The sequence below is a fragment of the Gossypium arboreum genome, chromosome 13 (genome assembly GCF_025698485.1).
Source record: "Gossypium arboreum isolate Shixiya-1 chromosome 13, ASM2569848v2, whole genome shotgun sequence".
Taxonomy (NCBI): Eukaryota; Viridiplantae; Streptophyta; class Magnoliopsida; order Malvales; family Malvaceae; genus Gossypium; species Gossypium arboreum.
The window spans coordinates 115,718,215-115,736,702 of NC_069082.1; the positions used below are offsets into that span (position 1 = coordinate 115,718,215).

The 18,488-nt window shown below is 34.8% G+C and overlaps 2 protein-coding genes across 3 annotated transcripts; one reads left to right on the top strand and one right to left on the bottom strand.

Annotated features, from left to right (window-relative positions):
* Window positions 1-589: 589 nt before the first annotated feature.
* LOC108463955 (uncharacterized) lies at window positions 590-12,922 on the top strand. 2 transcript variants are annotated; one of them, XM_017763979.2, is made up of 11 exons: window positions 590-1,160; window positions 1,265-1,627; window positions 2,588-2,717; window positions 5,832-6,316; window positions 6,718-6,798; window positions 6,955-7,059; window positions 7,591-7,707; window positions 8,279-8,362; window positions 9,342-9,413; window positions 10,807-12,507; window positions 12,727-12,922. In XM_017763979.2, exons 2-10 carry the CDS (start codon window positions 1,307-1,309, stop codon window positions 11,071-11,073), a joined length of 1,662 nt encoding a protein of 553 aa, XP_017619468.1. In that variant the 5' UTR covers window positions 590-1,160; window positions 1,265-1,306; the 3' UTR covers window positions 11,074-12,507; window positions 12,727-12,922. The 2 variants fall into 2 exon arrangements, with proteins under 2 accessions (XP_017619468.1, XP_052879930.1); XM_053023970.1 differs by having other exon boundaries at window positions 591-1,627.
* Window positions 12,509-14,778, bottom strand: LOC108463956 (codeine O-demethylase-like). The gene is made up of 4 exons (XM_017763986.2): window positions 14,438-14,778; window positions 14,102-14,343; window positions 13,695-14,019; window positions 12,509-12,932 (listed from the first exon to the last, which is right to left on the bottom strand). Exons 1-4 carry the CDS (start codon window positions 14,708-14,710, stop codon window positions 12,669-12,671), a joined length of 1,104 nt encoding a protein of 367 aa, XP_017619475.1. The 5' UTR covers window positions 14,711-14,778; the 3' UTR covers window positions 12,509-12,668.
* Between the last annotated feature and the right edge of the window lie 3,710 nt (window positions 14,779-18,488).

Sequence of the window (18,488 nt, forward strand, 5' to 3'; positions counted from 1 at the left end):
ATATTTCTAAAATTGTTTATTGATTTGAGGATCTCTCAATTTCTAATTGGTGTTAAATATTTTATATAAATTTTATCATTAAAACCTATGATATTGTTTTTAAAATATAAAGGAGTTTGGGTACTTTCCTTCTTAAGTGAGTAGGATAGATGTATAATATCATACTTAATTGTCAAATGTGTATTTTTATGGTAACTTATTATGTCTTAATCATACCAATTCACATTTTATAAATTAAAACTTAGGTTCGGAAAAATATAAAAGAAAATTAGAATTAAAAATAAAATAAAATTTAACTTAATGAATTAATGATTAGTATTAAAATTTTCAAAATCTAAAAAGTATATGGATTGAAAATGACCAAATTAAAGCATATATACTAAATCCATAATTTACACATAATACAGGGTCTAATAGCAAAATTGAACCAAATTAAAATTAGGTGTAATTACTCAAATTCTCTGGGTAGTCTTCAGCAATTACAATAGGTATCCAACATACCATCCTTATCCATATGTACATCCAAATTAAATTATTAATAGATAAGGGTTTAAACATGAAAAAGAAAAGGGAAATAGCATTAAAACCAAATTATTAAAATTCATTTAGTGCAACAACCAAATTGGATAAAGTAATAAAGATAAATTGAGACAAATTTAAGATGGAACTTTAAAGACGACGGTCAACATTCCTAAAATAATTAATTGTTATGGATAATCAAACTTTATATCTTACTTCTAACAGCGGAATCAATTGAATTTCTTTTTAACTTTAATTGCTTAAAAAAAAAAAACCCATCTCTGAAGAAAGAAAGCCCCAAATAATAGTAGTATTAGCCTATTAGGGTTTTGTAACCATACCAGAAAAACATAATCAAAATAAACATTTAATCCTTTTCTGATATAATTTTGCTTTTACTCACTTAGCTCAACTCACTTTATCATCTGCTTTACTTCACTTGTCTCTGTCTTTGGATTTAGTTTTAGATTTTCAGAGTCAAAAAGGGCCATAATTTGCTTCCATCTTTCGGCTTTTTATTTATTTATTTATTTTCATTTTTTAAAATATACTTTTTTGGAAGCTTACATGTGAAGCAAATTTCAGCTTTGAATGAACCAGTGTGATCGAATTTACTCTCTCAACTGCAATTTTTCAAATGGGTATAGTGTTTAAAGATTTTTCTTTCTTTCTGATAAATGGGTAATAGTTGTATTTTATTTCCTTTGAGCTTCAATTCCTGAAACGTTTTTTTCCTTGGCAAAAGTTTCATCCATCTTGTGAGGTGAATCCAAGGCTAAAAGCGGTGATGGAGGATATAGGGCTGTATAAGCAAGGTTGGAAATGGTTAAAATCTCAGAAGCATGTTTATTCCAAGGCGAAAACAGCTGTTGGTTGTTTTAGAGATAAAATGGGGTTGTTAATAGAGAAGCATTGGCCTATGGTTTGTAGTGCATTTCTTAATCTCTGGAAGTTCTCAAGGTTGCTTTTGGTTTATTGGAAAGATTGTTTGGTGAGAGGGTTTCAGTCATGTAGCAGATTGGGTTCAGCTTCCTTGCTTGTTATAATGTGGAGTTGTTTCCTCAGCTTGACTTCCATGTCTTGCTTGCTCTATCTACTTCTAAGTATGGTATGTCTCGTTTTATGTTTTTGTTAAAATATGGTATCTTTTTGGGTTATCTGCGTTATTGAACACTTTTCAAGCTGATTGCATATTTTATATTGATTTGATTAGTTAGATAGACTTGTTAATTTGACTGGAAGGAGCTAAAACCAAGTTGGGATTATTGATTACTTCGATTTTTATTTTTGTTAACGTTGTTGTAATTTTGAAATTTGTTAGAGAAGAAAAAAAGACTGGGTTTTCTATGGTAAAATTTCTCGGCCTGATTGCTTGATGTTGAGTAGTTAAAAACAAAAATGAAGTTAAAAACATTTTGTTTACCAATCAATATGTTAGAGGCTAGAGTCTCTTGGAAAGAATACTTTGATTTAGCTTATAGGTTGTTTTCCCCAAAATCATCTGGCTGTGCTGATTGCTGAACTGTTGATTGCAAATTATTTCCTGAAGTCCTTCTGAGAGGTTTCAACATGCTTTTGTTTCTGGTTTTTGATGGAAAGTTCATCGAGCATCATCCTTTGGCTGTTTTGAAGTGCTGGCCCTTGTTTTTTGCCCCACACTATTGTGAGTAAAACCATCTGCGTGGTGATGTGTACAAGTGCCAGTGAAGTTTATTTCAACACTTAAATCTCGAATGAGCCAAATTACTTGTTCTCTCAAAATTGTGACTTTGAAGGTTCAAAATATCCCCTAACCTACAAATGTGTTATTCTGTCTGATAGCATTTTGTTTCTACTGGTTCCTTTGGACATGAAATTGAAGGAGCAAAAGTTACTAATAGATGCTAATGGTGGATTTTTTTATTAAGTTAAACAAAACTTGCCGATGTTATGGTTTATTGGGAGTTCTGATGGATTTCACTTTATTAAACAAATATAAGGGTCAGTTTTACTGAGTGGCACCAATCTTATTTAAATAGCCATTAGAAGCTTGAGAATGATATTAAGAGTCTTGTCTCATATGTTTCAGGGAGCTGCTGGAGCTGCCATTCAGAACTTAGGTTACACTCCAGGACTCTTTATTGTAGGATTGTTCAGCATTTTGATACTATGGATGTATGCTAACTTTTGGATGACGGGAACACTGTTTATAGTTGGAGGTATGGTTTGTTTCTTACTCCCTGACTATGAATTTTTCTTGTCTTAAGCCTGAGTATGAATTTTTCTTGTCTTAAGATGATGTTTTTACTTATTTCATGCGTACTTCTATCACGATACAGGAGATGGGTTTATCAATGTTGTTGATGACTGTGATACATCCTCTGTTTGAGGAATAGTTACAGGCATCAAGTATGAGATTATCTGTTTTCTCAAGCAGATGTTATCTACCTTATTCTGTGTCCAAAAGACTTATGCCTCATTTTTCTAGTCTGTATATACAAGTTCCAACATGCATGTGCTTGTGCATGGAAAGCTAATTAAAGTAGAAAACTTATAGGAATATATAGGGAGAATGAAGCACCCATATCTTTATAAGTTCTTTTACAAATTGATCTGGTTTTCTTGGAAGTAAGGGTGGTACTCTGCCAATGGAAACTGAAGGAGAAAGTATTGGTTTGTGACAAGTATCAGTAGGATATGGCCTTGAAATAATCGAAAGGTAGGAACAAGATCAGGAAATAATGAAAGGAGCTTTGCCTCTTAATTTCTGTGTGAGTCAGTAAATTTTTGTTATAAGCTAAGCATTTACCATCTTAGGCTCTCTTTACTTCCTTCTTAAACTTTAGAGAATTTGCATGTCTAGTAAGTGTAGGTGGTTGTGGGATTAGTTTCATCAGACCTTATAAGATTTATTATTAGGAACATAAGAGCCTAAATTCTAAAAGTAAAATCTGTGGGATCATTTGACGGTAATTATGTTATTTACTATCTCAAATTGAAAGTGAGCCAGTTTTGGTTAAATCATGCATTTATTTAGGTTGAGTTTTGTCCATCTATGGTAATTTCCTTGTACCAGTGCTTTGTCTAAGCTGCTGACTGTCCTATCAAATGCTTTGTCCAAGTCGAGTGCCTCCAATCTTTGTTTTAACACCTTGTTGATTAAATGAATTGCTCCTTGATGTTATCAAATCCAAAAAGTAAAAAATTATGTGATACTTGGCAGTTGTTTCAATATTATAAGCTATCTCAAATTCAAAAGTTTTCTATCTTTGGTTAAGTTATTAGCATATCTTTAGGTTGACTTCGATCTATCTATAGTAATTTTCCTCAATACCAGCTCTTGTCATAGTATGCTTTGCTCACTGCTCTATCAAATGCTTTATCCAAATCAAGTGCCTCCAGTTCACACTTTGATGTTATCAGGTCCAGAAGTGATTATAGTATCCTTTGCTGGTACTTGTTTTAATGTTATTTCCTATTTCAAATTGACAAGTTTGCTATTTTTCGTTAATCTATTATATGATGTCTTTAGGTTAAGTTGAGATCTATCTGTTATAATTTCCCTCAATACCAGTGCTTGTCTAAGCATGCCCATTTTACTATCAAATGCTTTGTTCAAACCAATGTTTTCAGAACCATACTGGTGGTTGAATTGGTCAGATGATTGGTTCCCAGTCCAGCCGGTCCGCCAAAAAATAAAAAAAAGGGAGAAAAAATTTAGAAAAATTGGAAAAATCAGAAAAAAAGAATTCTAAAAAACTTATAAACATAAATAAATAATAATGACATAAACATCTTTTAAACATTCCAAATTCAATTAAAACGTCAACATTATCATTCCTAAATCATAATTGAAGTATTGAAAACTTGAAACTGAACTACCAAAACAAACATCAACAATATAATTTCAGGTAAACAACATAACTAATCTCTAGGCTTGAGTTAAGATACATACCGAGTCCAATATCATCCAACTAATTAAGATTATTTCAAGCAATAAACACATTAATATAGCCCACAACTAATTAAACATCGGTTCCCATGCTGTTATTGCATGTATAGACATATAACCCATGAAATAAAAAGACCTTGACAATTTGACACAATTTAATATTAAATGGCAACAAGCAAAAGCATTTGATCTGAAGGCTCATACATACGCCGATGCCCATATTAAAAGTTTGCAACTTTTCGAACAATGGCTCATTTAAAGTCCTAATTTTTGTGAAGTTTTTAGATGAACTCTTAAGTCTCCTAACATCTTATAGATCTTGTTTTATTATACTTGGTATTTATTTTAAGTTGAAAAGATTTATAACTCGGTTCTTTTAATTCAACTTGCTTCGATAAATTTTTAAATCAAATTTGACTGAGAAAATAATTTTTCTCCAATAGATTTATTTAGTGTTTTTTTTTAAAATTTATTTATTTTTATTTGGATTTTGGGCCAGATTTTTTTTTTTGGTTTACCGGTTTGGACCAATAAATATAAGAAGCTGGTAATGGGTTTTTTTTAACTGGTTCAATGGCAATTCCGAGCAATTTGCTCAAAACCTGGTTCAATGTCCTTGTCTAGACTGGTGCACCCACTGGTTCCTGGTTCAACCGGTTGGATCGGCCGGTCCTGTCCAGTTCCAACAGCATTGGTTCAAACCATTCAAACCAAGTGCCTGCAGTTGTTAATCCTTGGTGATTAATTGAATCACTAATTCCGAAAGTAAATTGCAGGGTTCTTTGACTATATTTTAATGTTATTTACTTCAATTTCATCTATCGTCATTTAGGTTGAGTTCAATCATCAATTGCCATTTTCCTCGATACCAGTGTTTGTGTATGCATGCCCGCTGTCCCATCAAATCTTTTGTCTGAACTGAGTGCATGCAGTCTGTATGCTGACCATTGGTGATTTATTGAATTGCTCTTTGACTTTATCAGTTCTTTCTCATGACTTTGGTTATCATTTCTGCCACTACTACTGGCAATAATTAACCTTCTGGAATGAAGTTAAATGATAGATGATTTTTAGGAATATCCTTGACTATCCTTTGAAGCCCTTATCCAGCCTTTGCTGTGTGTAAAAGAGTGTTACTTCACAGAAGTCCTATATATCATTTAAAACATGGCTAGCATGTATATTTACTCTAAAAACTTGTGCATATTTCTTCTATGTTGCCGGTGTTGCATTATTGAATTATTCTTGTGAGAAGCAATTCATCTCTAATTCTGGATGAGAAATTCTTTAATCTGCAACTTTCATGGACTTAATATTTGCATTAAATCTCTTTTACTGCTTCTATTGATTTCAGATATCTGAAGTTCTTCTCTCTGCACAGGTTATATGTTCTCCTTAAGCCATGCACGGTTGATAGTCTTGATAGCAACTACATACTCTATTTACTTTGTCAAAGTTCGAGTTGGTTGGCTTGGTGTTTTCCTATCAATAAACCTTGCATTTCTCTCGAACGATGTATTGAATTATTTGGTCCAACGTTTTGATAATGTGAGTGAAACCGCACATTATGAAGAGCCAAAGGAATCCAAACCAGTTATGGAAGAAGATTTGTCTGGGGAATGTGAATACTCTAATCCTAGTATTGACTCTGAGAAGGTGCAGCCATGCAAGTCATCTAGCAAATCTGCTACTACATCTGTTATTAACCAAAAAGAGGTTTCTGCAAAAAGAGTGGTCAAGGAAGAAACTAGTTCAGCTGATGAAATGACAAGAATATTGAATTGCACTGATCATTATCAAGCACTGGGGATTCCTCGTCATACAAAAATTGACACTGCAGTCCTGAAGAAGGAATATAAAAAGAAGGTAGATTCTGTCCTGGCAAAAGGGCATACATATTTCATTTATCTAAATATCTAGTCTATGCACCCAGTACTTAATTCAACAAAAAGTTGGACTTGAGATAGGTTTCTCCTTTTCTATGCTAGTGATATCCGGCCATGTTTAGCCTTTGTTTCTTATGGGTTATTTCCTAATTTGTTGTTAAGAAAACGGAAAGGATTTTAGGATTTGCATAAAGGAACTTGATGGGTTGGAATCTAGGAGAAATATGGTTAGGAGGGAATGCTTGTGGATGAGACGGACGATATCCTTCTTTGTTTTGCTTCTCATTAGGTTTCTTTAAAGCCTTCTTATGTTTTCCATTGATTTTTGGGTATACCTACTTGTTTTATTGATTTATTTTCTCTCCATTCTACTTGCAACAGGCAATGCTTGTACATCCTGATAAAAATATGGGGAGTCCTTTAGCTAGTGAATCATTTAAGAAACTTCAATGTGCTTATGAGGTTAGCAACTATGTTCTTCTTGTTATATTTTAGTCTTAATTTAATTTCTTATTTTGACTTCCTGTTTTATGTACATATAAAATGAAAGCTGAAGAATGTCATCAGCTCTGGAAGTGTCGGCTCTGGCCTTAAGCAGATTTGGCGTGTATTTTGTAGGTTCTTTCTGATTCCACGAAAAAGAGGGACTATGATGAGCAATTAAGAAAAGAGGAATCCAGGACTCGGAGTGTCTGTCAAGAGTCCCATGGCTCTTCACGGCAGGTAGTTTTGATTTCTATTGCACCTTTTCATTTTTGTTGCTTCTATTTATTCTCTTGCGGTTCTTTTTTCAATGGAATTTATAGCCAAGAGGAATCAAAATGCAAAAATTCTTGACACAAGGGAGATAATATCTTCTTAGAATTCAAAAATCTAGCTTCGGGGTTCTTTTCACTTGGTTTTGCCCTGTCCAGGAGTTTCTTTATATTGATATATTCTATAGATTTTTTGGAAAATGGAAAAAAATTCAGTCTATAGTAACTTTGTCCTCTTGAGCAAAAACCAATTTATGAGTCACGGTGACAGAGGTTACCTGGTTTGACAATCGACTCATTAAGGGTTGTTCAACATTACAGCAGTGTTTACCTCTGGCAGTCACTATCGAGTATTTTATGTTGTTATGGTTAGTGCCTGCTGGCTGCATGCCAGCATGCGAAAGCTTGTTTTGCATTGCTGATTCATGTGATTCTGAGTTAGTCATACATGTTGTATGATAATGTAAAATTAATACCTTTCAACCATTATTTATTTCAGCAGCCCAGTCCAGACTATTGCTCTGAAGAATCAAGGCGTATACAGTGCACTAAGTGTGGTAATTCACATATATGGGTATGCACAAATAGGAACAAGGCCAAGGCTAGATGGTGCCAGGTCGGACTTTTGTCTTTTTCAAATCCTCTGTTTCAAAAAGTTCAGCATTTGACGACTTATGAAATATGGCTTAATCATGAACGAAACTTTGAGGCATAAGCCTTTTGAAACTAAAGTTATAATAAATATCTTTATAAATTTAAACATTAAAAAGTTTGAAAACAAAAATAAAATAAAAGTTCAAACAAAAATGTACCTCAATCCAATGCTTGCAGATTTTAAGAAAGCAAAAGGTACTCTTCAAACAAAAAGTAATAATTGATGCAAACCACTTAAGAACATTAAAAATGTAGGAGACAAACAAAAGAGAAATTCTTCGAAGTTGTGCCCTAGGTGATTTTATAGCACCTTGTATTTAGATAGCATCTCTTTAGGAATGAAGCACTAATCAAGTATGTTCTCATGCATACGACACACTTGTTTTTCATGTGGGCCCAAAATTTACAAGCACATGTATGTCTGTGTAAGTACACGCACAAAAACATGCATGTATACACATCACACACTCAATACAGTATCTATATTCTCCTCAACTTATTTCATAAAATTTTGAGATTAATTCTGCATTCAGGATTGCTGTCAATATCATCAAGCCAAGGATGGAGATGGGTGGGTTGAGTACAAAGGTTCCTTGGTGTTTGATAGGCCTCAAAAGGTGGGTTCCTTCTTACAAAATTGATCATTTCAACTGAATTTGGTATGACTTGAAATTGTGAGTGTTTTCTGTCTACAGTGTTTATTATCAAATTGGCAATTTGCTTAGCTTTACCAATCATTCTTGATGTGGTGTTTTAAGTTAAAAGCAGAAAATAGCTTATCTGATACTAAATTTAAGATTGGAGCTGGAATGAGGTAACAGATCTGAGTTTTGCATTACTAATTTTTTATTTTGGAATAAGGAAGGTGTTTACAATGAGGCTAAAGAATTATTTAGATTATAAAAGCTATTTAATTCTAGCATTTGAGTACACCAAAACTTGCATACTAGTTAAATGATTACTTAAATGTTAGTTTCTTGAGAAGGGCATGTTGGTTCTTTTACAGAAGCAACTTCACTTACTGTTTCTTAAGCAGTTCCTGACCCTGAGCATTAAGTGCACTTGGGTGTTTAAAACTCCAGATGGCCAATTTCAGGGTTAAAAGCTATTTAATTCTAGCATTTGAGTACACCAAAACTTGCATAATACTTACTTTAATGGTAGTGTCTTGAGAAGGACATGTTGGTTCTTTTACAGAAGCAACTTCACTTGCTGGTTCTTAAGCAGCTCCTGACCCTGAGCATTATGTGCACTTGGATGTTTAAAATTCCAGATGGCCAATTTCAGGGATTCCCATTTGTCATCCCTGTGTTTTATGACTGGACAAGTGCTAACCAAAATGAATCACAATTGCTTAATAACAAAATGTGGGGAAACATAACAGAGATAATATTTGAAGATTGATAACGAGGATATGGCTCCAGGGCATTCTGCATGATTACTTTATCCACGGTAATGGAGAACATAATGATGTGTATGTGACTAAAATACCTTTTTAAGGATGTAAGCATTTGATGCAATCTCCTTATGTGCACTTTGCTGCTTAACAGACAATAGTATTCATTACACTTTACAGTTTGCTCATCTTTCTTTTAGGTGGAAATACCACGTGCTTTTGTTTGTGCCGAGAGCAAGATCTTTGATGTTTCAGAATGGGCTATTTGTCAGGTTAGTTCTTGTTTTGTAGATACATGTACATATATCTGGTGGATGTGTATTTTAACTTTATTGGTTAATTTGATCTTATTTAGAAGTTATGAAAGGGGAAAGAAAGTCAGAAGTTATAGCATAATATTAAATACTTAAATGATCAAACAATTGGTTATATATATACTGCTTGGTTCACACTGTAAAACAAAGTGGATAAAATTTGGTTTCGGTAAATAGTTTTCAACTCAGTTCAGTATCCAGATTACATAATTATTGTTTGTTGGTTTCCTTTTGTTCATAATGATTTGGCAAAATTTCAAAAAGTGGTTGTCTTTCATGAATCTTACCTAGAAAAATTAACTTCAAGTGGAATGAGAAAAATATGATTCACATAGCTGACCATTTAGAGATGGAAATGGCTTTCTTTCTTGTTATCATTGTCAATTTATTTTTATCTAAAGTCCAAATCAAAACCGTAGTCGTAAGCCAAAGATATGGTGTGTATTTGCGTATGGTATGTACAAATCTTGTTCTGTGTGTAAAATTCATGTGTCGTTTTCTATTATCTAGGTTTCCTCTTATAGTTGGCTTAAATTTGAAATCTGACTTTTGGATTTGGATGCAAATACTGGGTTAAATTGTGTTATGGTTATGAAATAGATGTTCAAATTGAATTATAAACCAAGCTAAATTAATCAAATACAGACTTGAACTTGATATCAAAATTCCTTTTAATCAAACTGAATTGAGTCATACTCTCCTCTGCAATGGAATGGGCAATGCAATTATTTGTTGTTGTCCTAACTGATAAATTGCGTCTTTTCTCAAATGAAACTTCTGCGCATCTGCATGCACCCTAGTCCCCTGTCCTCTCCCCCCAAAAAAAAAAAAAAAAAACATACAGCCCAATTTGATTATTGATTCTTTATAGACATCTCATGTGTCCTGTAACTAAGTCCCTTATGCATGCTATTTTTCCTACTAATTCAGTATGTCTAAGGATGGATGGATCTAGGGTGGGGGCAAGTGTCTCCACTCAAATTCTATAAGTATACTAATATTAATGTAGGGGGTTAAAATGTTTCTACATGAAATCCTTTGAAATGTAGATAAAAAGCAGTGGTTGGATAGTATTTTGCAAAGCTGCAAGTAATGAGTATATTTATTTTATTGTATGATGAAGTATGAAATTCAACCATATGTGCTAAATTTCTTTTAAGAATGAAAAGATGTTGGATATAATCAAAACAAAAGACCATAGAAGGATGAAGAGTTTGGTTGGTGCAGGGATTTGAAATTCTAAAATGTAAAATATGTCTTTTGGTCAAGAAACTGTCCAGGGTGTTAATGTGAGGGAAAAAGATTGCCTGGTTAAAGTGATTGTTAATTTGCCCGAAAATGGTTTTTGCAGGGAATGGCATGTAGACCAAACACCCATCGACCTAGCTTCCATGTAAACATGGTTGGATTGGAGAAGACACAAAGGTCCAACACAAGCAGATATCCTTGGGATTTGGATGCTGAAATGATTGATGAAGATGAAGAATTCGAGTTATGGCTTCAGCAGGCCTTAGCCTCTGGCCTCTTTTGCGAAACCTCTAAACGTAGAAAGAGTTGGAGTCCGTTTAAATTGCCTCAGAAGAAAAGTAAAAGGCAGTGGCGAAGATCTTCAACCTGAATACTTGATTCGAGGCATTTTGCAAAGAATTTCACTTTCCAGCCAAAGAGACATACAACTAAGGACAAGACAGTTTATGAAGTGGGAAGCGAACGAAAAGGGAATAAGAAAAAGAGGGGGGAAATCTTAAAAAAGGATGAAAAGAAAAGCAAAGAAAAGATGGGTTTTGAGTTATAAGAGAGATGCCATACATTGCCTACTACCATCTCATCGAATTTCAGGATTTAGGCAACGAAAAGAAAGTGTGGAGTTGCATACATCCATACATACATGCATACAGGTGTGACTTTGCCTTTTTATGGCAAATGTAAGATCAAAGGCATTTCCTGGTACAAATCTGTTTTCTTAAAGCTCCTTTGCTTGGCAATTCTCATTTCAATGTCAAGGATCAAAATTGATCTTTTTGTATATTTATACTACTACAACTGCTGCTCTGTAGTTGTAATGAAATTAGCTGCCACTTCTTTCGGGCTCCCTCAGTCTTTATTAGTTTTGCTCCGTTCATTTTCTCTCATTCTACATCTGGTTTTCTTCTGATATATATATTTGTTGAGGGGATGACCCCTTCAGGAGAAGTCTTATAAAAATCATTTGTTGGCTGAACCCCCAATAATTGTAGGTATTGTTATCATGTTGGGGTTGTCCCCCCCTTCTGTTGAAAGTCTTGAAGGGTTCTCTTGTGAGCCATGCAGGTCGTGTGTCCACCAATTGAGGTGTTATCCTTCTGTGAAGTTCGTGGCAGAGGAGGGAGACCAAACCTTGACATAGGTGCAATACCTACCATTGTTGGGGCTGTGGTCGTGGTCTATACTTTGAAGACTTCTCTCAACGGATTCTAGCAGCGTGGTTATTTGGATTTTCAACAATATTCTAGCAGCAAAGTTGTTTGGATTTGGAAGTGTTGGACATGATGTGGTTTTATTCAATTTGTTTTACAATATTTTCATATATTTAGAGAATCATGTCACAAAATGAACCGATCAATGAGTACTAAAATTCTTTTGCGGATTTTCCGGGTGGGATCACAACTCGTGAATCAAGTTATAGTTTGAGCAGCCGAACATTAAAGAATGGTTATGGCTGAGCTGGGATTTAAAGCTGTGTTATTATGCAGCGATGGTGATGATAATGAGAATGATCATGCATACTGTTTCTGCTTTTCACCATCTTCTTTAAGCACCAATTTAGTAACGGTTATGGTGTCGACTGGCGATACCGTTTAAAGGAGGATAGTAATCTTGGTGAGCAAAATGTTTATTGGGTTTAAATAGATTTATTCGATTAACGATGGGTTTTGATTTGTCCAAATGCTTACGTGGATTACCATAAGAGGCTAGTGCTTTTACCGGTCGTGATCTTTGAAGGCTTCAAAGTGCTCATCATTCTTGCGTTCACAATTGGGATGATAATCTTGAGATTATGATGGCTCAGAAGGTACGGTTGTCAATTTACTTTTTCTTTTTGCTATTTATTTATTTAGGAACTCCATGTATAAAAAAGCTTACAAGTAAAGCTAAAAACTCTTAAAAAGCTTCACCATAAACCATGATTTTCCTTAATTATCTTTTTTCTTTCTATTAATAAAAAGCAAAAACTCAGTCGCCATTCTCAGAAGGTTGGATCCTCATATAATCCAAATATTTTTTTCCATAGACCTTGAGGGTGGAGAACTGTTTGCAGTAGTCCTCCATTCCCACCCTTCTGAACAATGGAGGGTTTTCTGCATTTATAAGACTCAATGAAGGCCCTACCTCCGTCTCAAAGTTAGGACTTAAGTTGAAGGTAACTGTTATTCTTTCTCTCTCTTTATTGCAAGTAACCTTGTGTTCAACGCTGTGATAAACCCCGTTGCTAAATATCTGCATTAACATTTACACATTTCTTATATACATGCATACCTAGGAATGTATTTTGTAATATGGAAAAAATTATATAATGCCTAGTTGAGGGTTTGACAATTGTATTATGGGATGTAATAACAAAAATTAAATGTGTCATTAGTCACACTCGCAACTTGCTTGTGGAGTTTAAAAATCTCTACTAACAATATATAAAATAATTACCATTTATAATCACAGTCGCAACCTGCTTGTGGAGTACACCATTATTCACAAAATTTTTGGATTAATTTTTTTTGGCCACTTAACTAAAAAATGTTACAATTTCTTTACTAAATTGTTCAAAATTTTTCATTGAAGTCACTAGCTTATTAAAATCGATGTTATGACTTTCTCTATTTGTATTACCTACATCAATCGAAAGTTTTTTTTTTCCTTTCTTTTTTACAATTCATGTATTTTCTTCATTAAATAGCTTTAAATGTTATGAATTTACGAACCAAAATTGAAATAGATTTTTTTCCTGATCTTTAACATTGATTGTCAGATCGACTTTAATCTAAGGTATATCATCGATGAGAATTGATTTATCATACCAATCGTCGAATAATTACTTAAGTTTATTAGAGGAATTTTTTTTAAAAAAAATTTAACCTAGTAACTTAAATAAAAACTTTTAAATAGTTTAGTTATTTAAATAAAATTTTTGAATAATTTAGTTAACAAAATAAAAATTTATAATTTAACGAGGAATGATATAATTTACCAAAAAAAAGTTTGTACCTCGAAAATGTCTCCAACATTGACCACAAAAGCATCTGGGTTGACGTTGAAAGGGAACCAAAGGCCATTTTTTTTAATCTCAAGGCCATCCACACCATTTAGTTGGTGTAGGATAGTGAGGAGAGTCATATCAGAGTGTGGAATAAGACCCATCACCGACTCTGGATGTGGGCATGGAGGATAATATGCCATCTTCACCGCTTGCAACCCATCATCAAACAACTCCATCATCTCCTTTTCTTTAATTTTCAATGCTTTTCCCATGAAACCAATAAGTTTTGTGGCAAGCTTTTGGAGCTCCGATAAGTAACACTCCATCGTACTTCTGCATCATGATGATGATGACATCCGTTAAATATTAAGTAAACATCACTTTCTGAGAAGCTTAAAGCAAAGAGGGAAAGAACCTTAAAGGAGGAGGGAGTTGTGGGAAGACATGAGGGCTGCGCATATGGAGTGGGTTAGTGATAATATTCAAAGTGTCAACCCAATCATATTTGCCATCTGCTCTCATCCTCCTTCCATACCCTTCCCACCCTCTTTCCCCTATTTTGTATTTCAGTTTCTCTTCCAATGGCAGCCTATAAAATTCCTCCACCTCGTGCTTCAGTTTCTCCAGCAGTGATGAGCTAACCCCATGGTTCACCAACTGCCCCAGTACCACCATATCCATTCATTAACTACACTCAATCATACATGCATACATATATATAATTTAGTTCTGGAGAGTGAAACAGACAAACCTGAAAGATGCCCCAGTCTTGGCAAGTAGAGTGCAACTTGTGGAGCTCAAGTTTCTGGTGGTCATCTTCCAAAAGCAAACGAGACATGTCCATGGTTGGTGGCAAAGGAGTGGAGACAGACAAGGAAGGAGGTTGTTGGTTTATACGAACAAATGGTTGTGGGATTGAGAAATCCGGTGCTGCTAATTTAACAAGTTCCTGGACGCTAAATGTTGAAGGATCGAAGGCAGAGGTGCTGAAATCATCTTCAGTGTATGACGATGATGATCCCATATTGTTAAGGAAGGAGTCAGCCTCTTCAATCTACAACGTACAACCTATTGTTGGAGATATTTAAAGGGGAAAACAAAGGTTACAGCTGTTTTTGTATGAGGTAAGAATACAGATAGGTACAAAAGAAGATATTGACATGGCAACATGATAATTTTAATAAAAAAATGGCAATAGGGTACGACAGAATATGATAATAGATTTTTTTTATAAATATTTCATAAAAATTATTGATACTTTTTTTTCATTAGATGCTTAGTTTTATTTATCAAATAAACAAATTTAATTTATGGGCTATTTTATCCATCTAACCTAAAAAATTAATATTTATAAAAATAAATTTGGTTAAAAATATTTACCAAAATGATCTGAAATGAACAATAAATTTAGGTTTTGGAAACCTAAAAGCCTGCATCACATTGTGTTTTGGCCTTACTATTACTTGATGATTGTGTTAAGCTTTAAAAAATTAATTTTTTTTGAGTTTGGGTCATGAATGGTTGGCACTAAGGTATTTTTTTTTTAAATCGTATCATATCGGTATATAAAGATACCAATATTTGAATTTTTTTGTAGTTCTGGCCATTTAATGGCCGGCACTAGATGATTTAAAATTTTTTTTTGGTGCAAGTCCCAAGACACTTTTTTTTTTTTACTTTGAGACATTGATGGCCGACACTAATGTCATTTTAAAATTTTTTTTTGGGTGTTGACCAGTAGATGACTAGCACCAAGTACATTTTTTGGCTCCCAATGCACTTTTTTTATATACTTTTGGACATTGATAGCCAACACCAGTGCCATTTAAAATTTTTTTTGTGCTGGCTAGTAGATCGCCGACACCAAGTACATTTTTCAACTCCCAAGGCACTTTTTTTTTTTACTTTGGGAAACTGATGGCCGACACCACATTTTTTGGGTTTTGAAAATATTTTTTGTTCCAGGACATCGATGGCCGGTAGCAACTTTATCAGATTAAAAAAAAATTATTTTTTCTTATTTTGGAACACTAATAGCTGGCACCAAGTATTAAAAAATTAGTTTGCATAAATTTGGGAATCAGATGACCGACACCAAATTTATCAGATATATATATATATATATATATATATATATATAGGTGTTTTATCTTCCATTTGAGTTTTTGTTTGATTTATTAGTTGAAAATCGATATTAAAAATATCAGTTTTTTCTTTGTTGAGAAGGAAGCAAAAAATTTTTAAGATGAGTTCCCAGATTTTGTTTGTTTATGTTCATTTCGGTGGAGAAATGATAAATACAATTGAAGAAGGCTGTGTATTTCAAAGTCGAAAAAAAAAGGAATGAGATTTAACAAGTGTGTTTCGCTAGCGGATTTAAAATAAAAAACCAGTACAAAGATAGCAACCCGTTGCAGAAAACAAATGTTGAGACTGTTTTACAAATTTTCGGTTTCAACAAATCCGCTCAAGTTCTCATAAATGGAGTTTGAAGAATATGATGATCTAGGGACAATGATGGCAATTTATTGCCCCCATGAGATGGAAAACCTTAGCCTGGTTGAGTTGTTTGTGGAGATAACTGAACCGGGTCCCATTCAAGTTGTAATTCTAGCAAGCCAGCGTTCTGGAATTGATTTTGATCTTAACCTCTCCTGGGAAGATCAGTCGAGTTGTGGATGGCCAATGCCAACTTCCGAAAATCCAAACACTGGTGCATGTTCGTATAATATCTCAAACTCGTGTACTCGTCTAGAGATCCATCTAGAGGTGTTGGCCACCATAGAAGATGGTGATGAAGGGTCCGATAATGACGATCAGTCCTACGTGATCCCAACGATGCTTTCAGTGACCCCGATTTGGATGACATCACTGATGACATAGGGGAGGAAGGCCCGATGGAGGGTGAAAATGCAAACCCCCATTTGGCCGGGAACACAGGCCCTGGTATAGTTATAAGAAATAATCCAGGGTACTTCATGACTGACGTAGATCCTGATGCGGCTCTTGCAGCGAGTTCCCAGAATATACAAACATTGGCCGACTCACCTACTTGATGATGAATTCGATGATGAAGAGTTGTTCATAAGACAACAATTTGATAACAAGAAAGACTGTTTACATGTTATAAAACAACTTAGCTTGAAGTTAGATGTGGATTATAAAGTAACGAAGTCGACGCAGTCTTTGTATGTATGAGAATGTTGGAAAGCCTCAAGTGGGTGTAACTGGTGTGTTCGAGCCACGTTAATGCAACAGACACAGAGGTGGATGATAAGGAAACTAGAATGTCCACACACATACATGTCTGCTCGTATGTCGCAAGACTATCGAAAGTTAGATGTAAAAACTATATGCAATTGCATCATCTCTTTAGTGAAAGAGTCGTCCACCATTCAGGTGTCGGTCCTTATTGCAGATATGCAAGCTCGATTCAAGTATAAAGTGTCGTATCGAAAGGCATGGTGGGCAAAGCAAATGACAATGCGAGAGTTGTATAGTGACTGGGATGCATCATACAACAAGCTTCAAGGGTGGATAGCAAGGATGCGAGAATACGTGCCCGGGACAGTAATTGATTTGCAAACACTACCGTATAAAGGCTCAGACAGGGAAATACAATTAGGGAAACGAGTTTTTCACTGATTATTTTATATGTTCGAATCGTGTGTTAGGGCCTTCCCTCACTGCAAGCCGATGGTGTAGGTGGACGGGACCTGGTTGTACAGAAAATACACGCAAATACTACTGATTGCTATTGCACAAGACGACAACCAAAATGTACTTCTGATCACTTTCGCTATCGTGGAGTGTGAGTGTTTTGAGTATTGAGAATTTTTCCTCAAAAATCTACGGAGGCACGTTGTCAGAGAAGACAACATTTGCCTTATATTAGATAGATAGAAAGGATTCCTTGCTGCGGTAAGGTGATCGGGGGTTCCGTAGAGGTCTGTTTATTGCATTGGCACATTGTGACAAACTTTTACAGAGATTATAAGAATAAAGATTGGAAAAAAGAACTCGTGAACATGGGTAAAAAATATTGTTTGTATTTATTTCAAAAATTCCTTTTCAAATTTTTTCAGCTTGTAAGTTTTTAAAATACTGATTCCGAATTGCATATGCAGCTCATAAGTTAGAACCGCGAAGATTCAGGCAGAGGTTCACGAGGCTTGAATCTCAGATGTTATCTTTACCAACAAATCTCCGGACATGGTTGGGTAGCATGGAGAACTGGCAATGGACTCAAAGTTACGACGAAGAGTTTTAGTATGGGCAGATGATGACCAACTTGGTAGAGGCAGTCAATTCTGTATTGAGGCTCACACATCAACTTCGGATTTTTTCTGTTTTCTTGACAACATTTTATAGGTTGGCCATATTGATGCCTAGGATGGGGTTGAGAAAAGTTAAGTAGATCGAGGCCAAGAACGTGTGCGTTGAGGTAGTTCGAAAGGCCATGGCGGTAAACAATCTAAGGGCCAAACAATGAACGCAGAATTGTATTCGTGTGACTTGGAGACTTTTCAAGTTCAAGAGTACATCGGCCGTCATTCGGGTCTTCCACCTAGGTTATACGCAGTTGATCTGCGAAACAGGTGTTATGAGTGTGAGATATTTTAGACTTTTCGATATTCGTGTGCGCATGTTCATGCACTGTGTGCGAGAGCAAACTTAAATGTTGAACAATTCATAGGCGAGATCTACACGTTGCAACGCACATTGTGTATATGGGGGAACGAATTTCCTATAATCCCCGATGTCTTAAACTGGGAAGTTCCATCTCCTGCTTTTAAGACGGT

Excerpts from the sequence above, each read along its gene's own strand:
- LOC108463955 (XM_017763979.2), top strand. The coding sequence starts at position 1,307 with ATGGAGGATATAGGGCTGTATAAGCAAGGTTGGAAATGGTTAAAATCT. Across the intron at positions 2,718-5,831 it reads AACACTGTTTATAGTTGGAG|GTTATATGTTCTCCTTAAGC; the intron begins GTATGGTTTGTT and ends CTCTCTGCACAG. Across the intron at positions 8,363-9,341 it reads TGTTTGATAGGCCTCAAAAG|GTGGAAATACCACGTGCTTT; the intron begins GTGGGTTCCTTC and ends TCTTTCTTTTAG.
- LOC108463956 (XM_017763986.2), bottom strand. The coding sequence starts at position 14,710 with ATGGGATCATCATCGTCATACACTGAAGATGATTTCAGCACCTCTGCC. Across the intron at positions 14,020-14,101 it reads CAACTCCCTCCTCCTTTAAG|AAGTACGATGGAGTGTTACT; the intron begins GTTCTTTCCCTC and ends ATCATGATGCAG. Across the intron at positions 12,933-13,694 it reads ATGTTGGAGACATTTTCGAG|ATATTTAGCAACGGGGTTTA; the intron begins GTACAAACTTTT and ends ATGTTAATGCAG.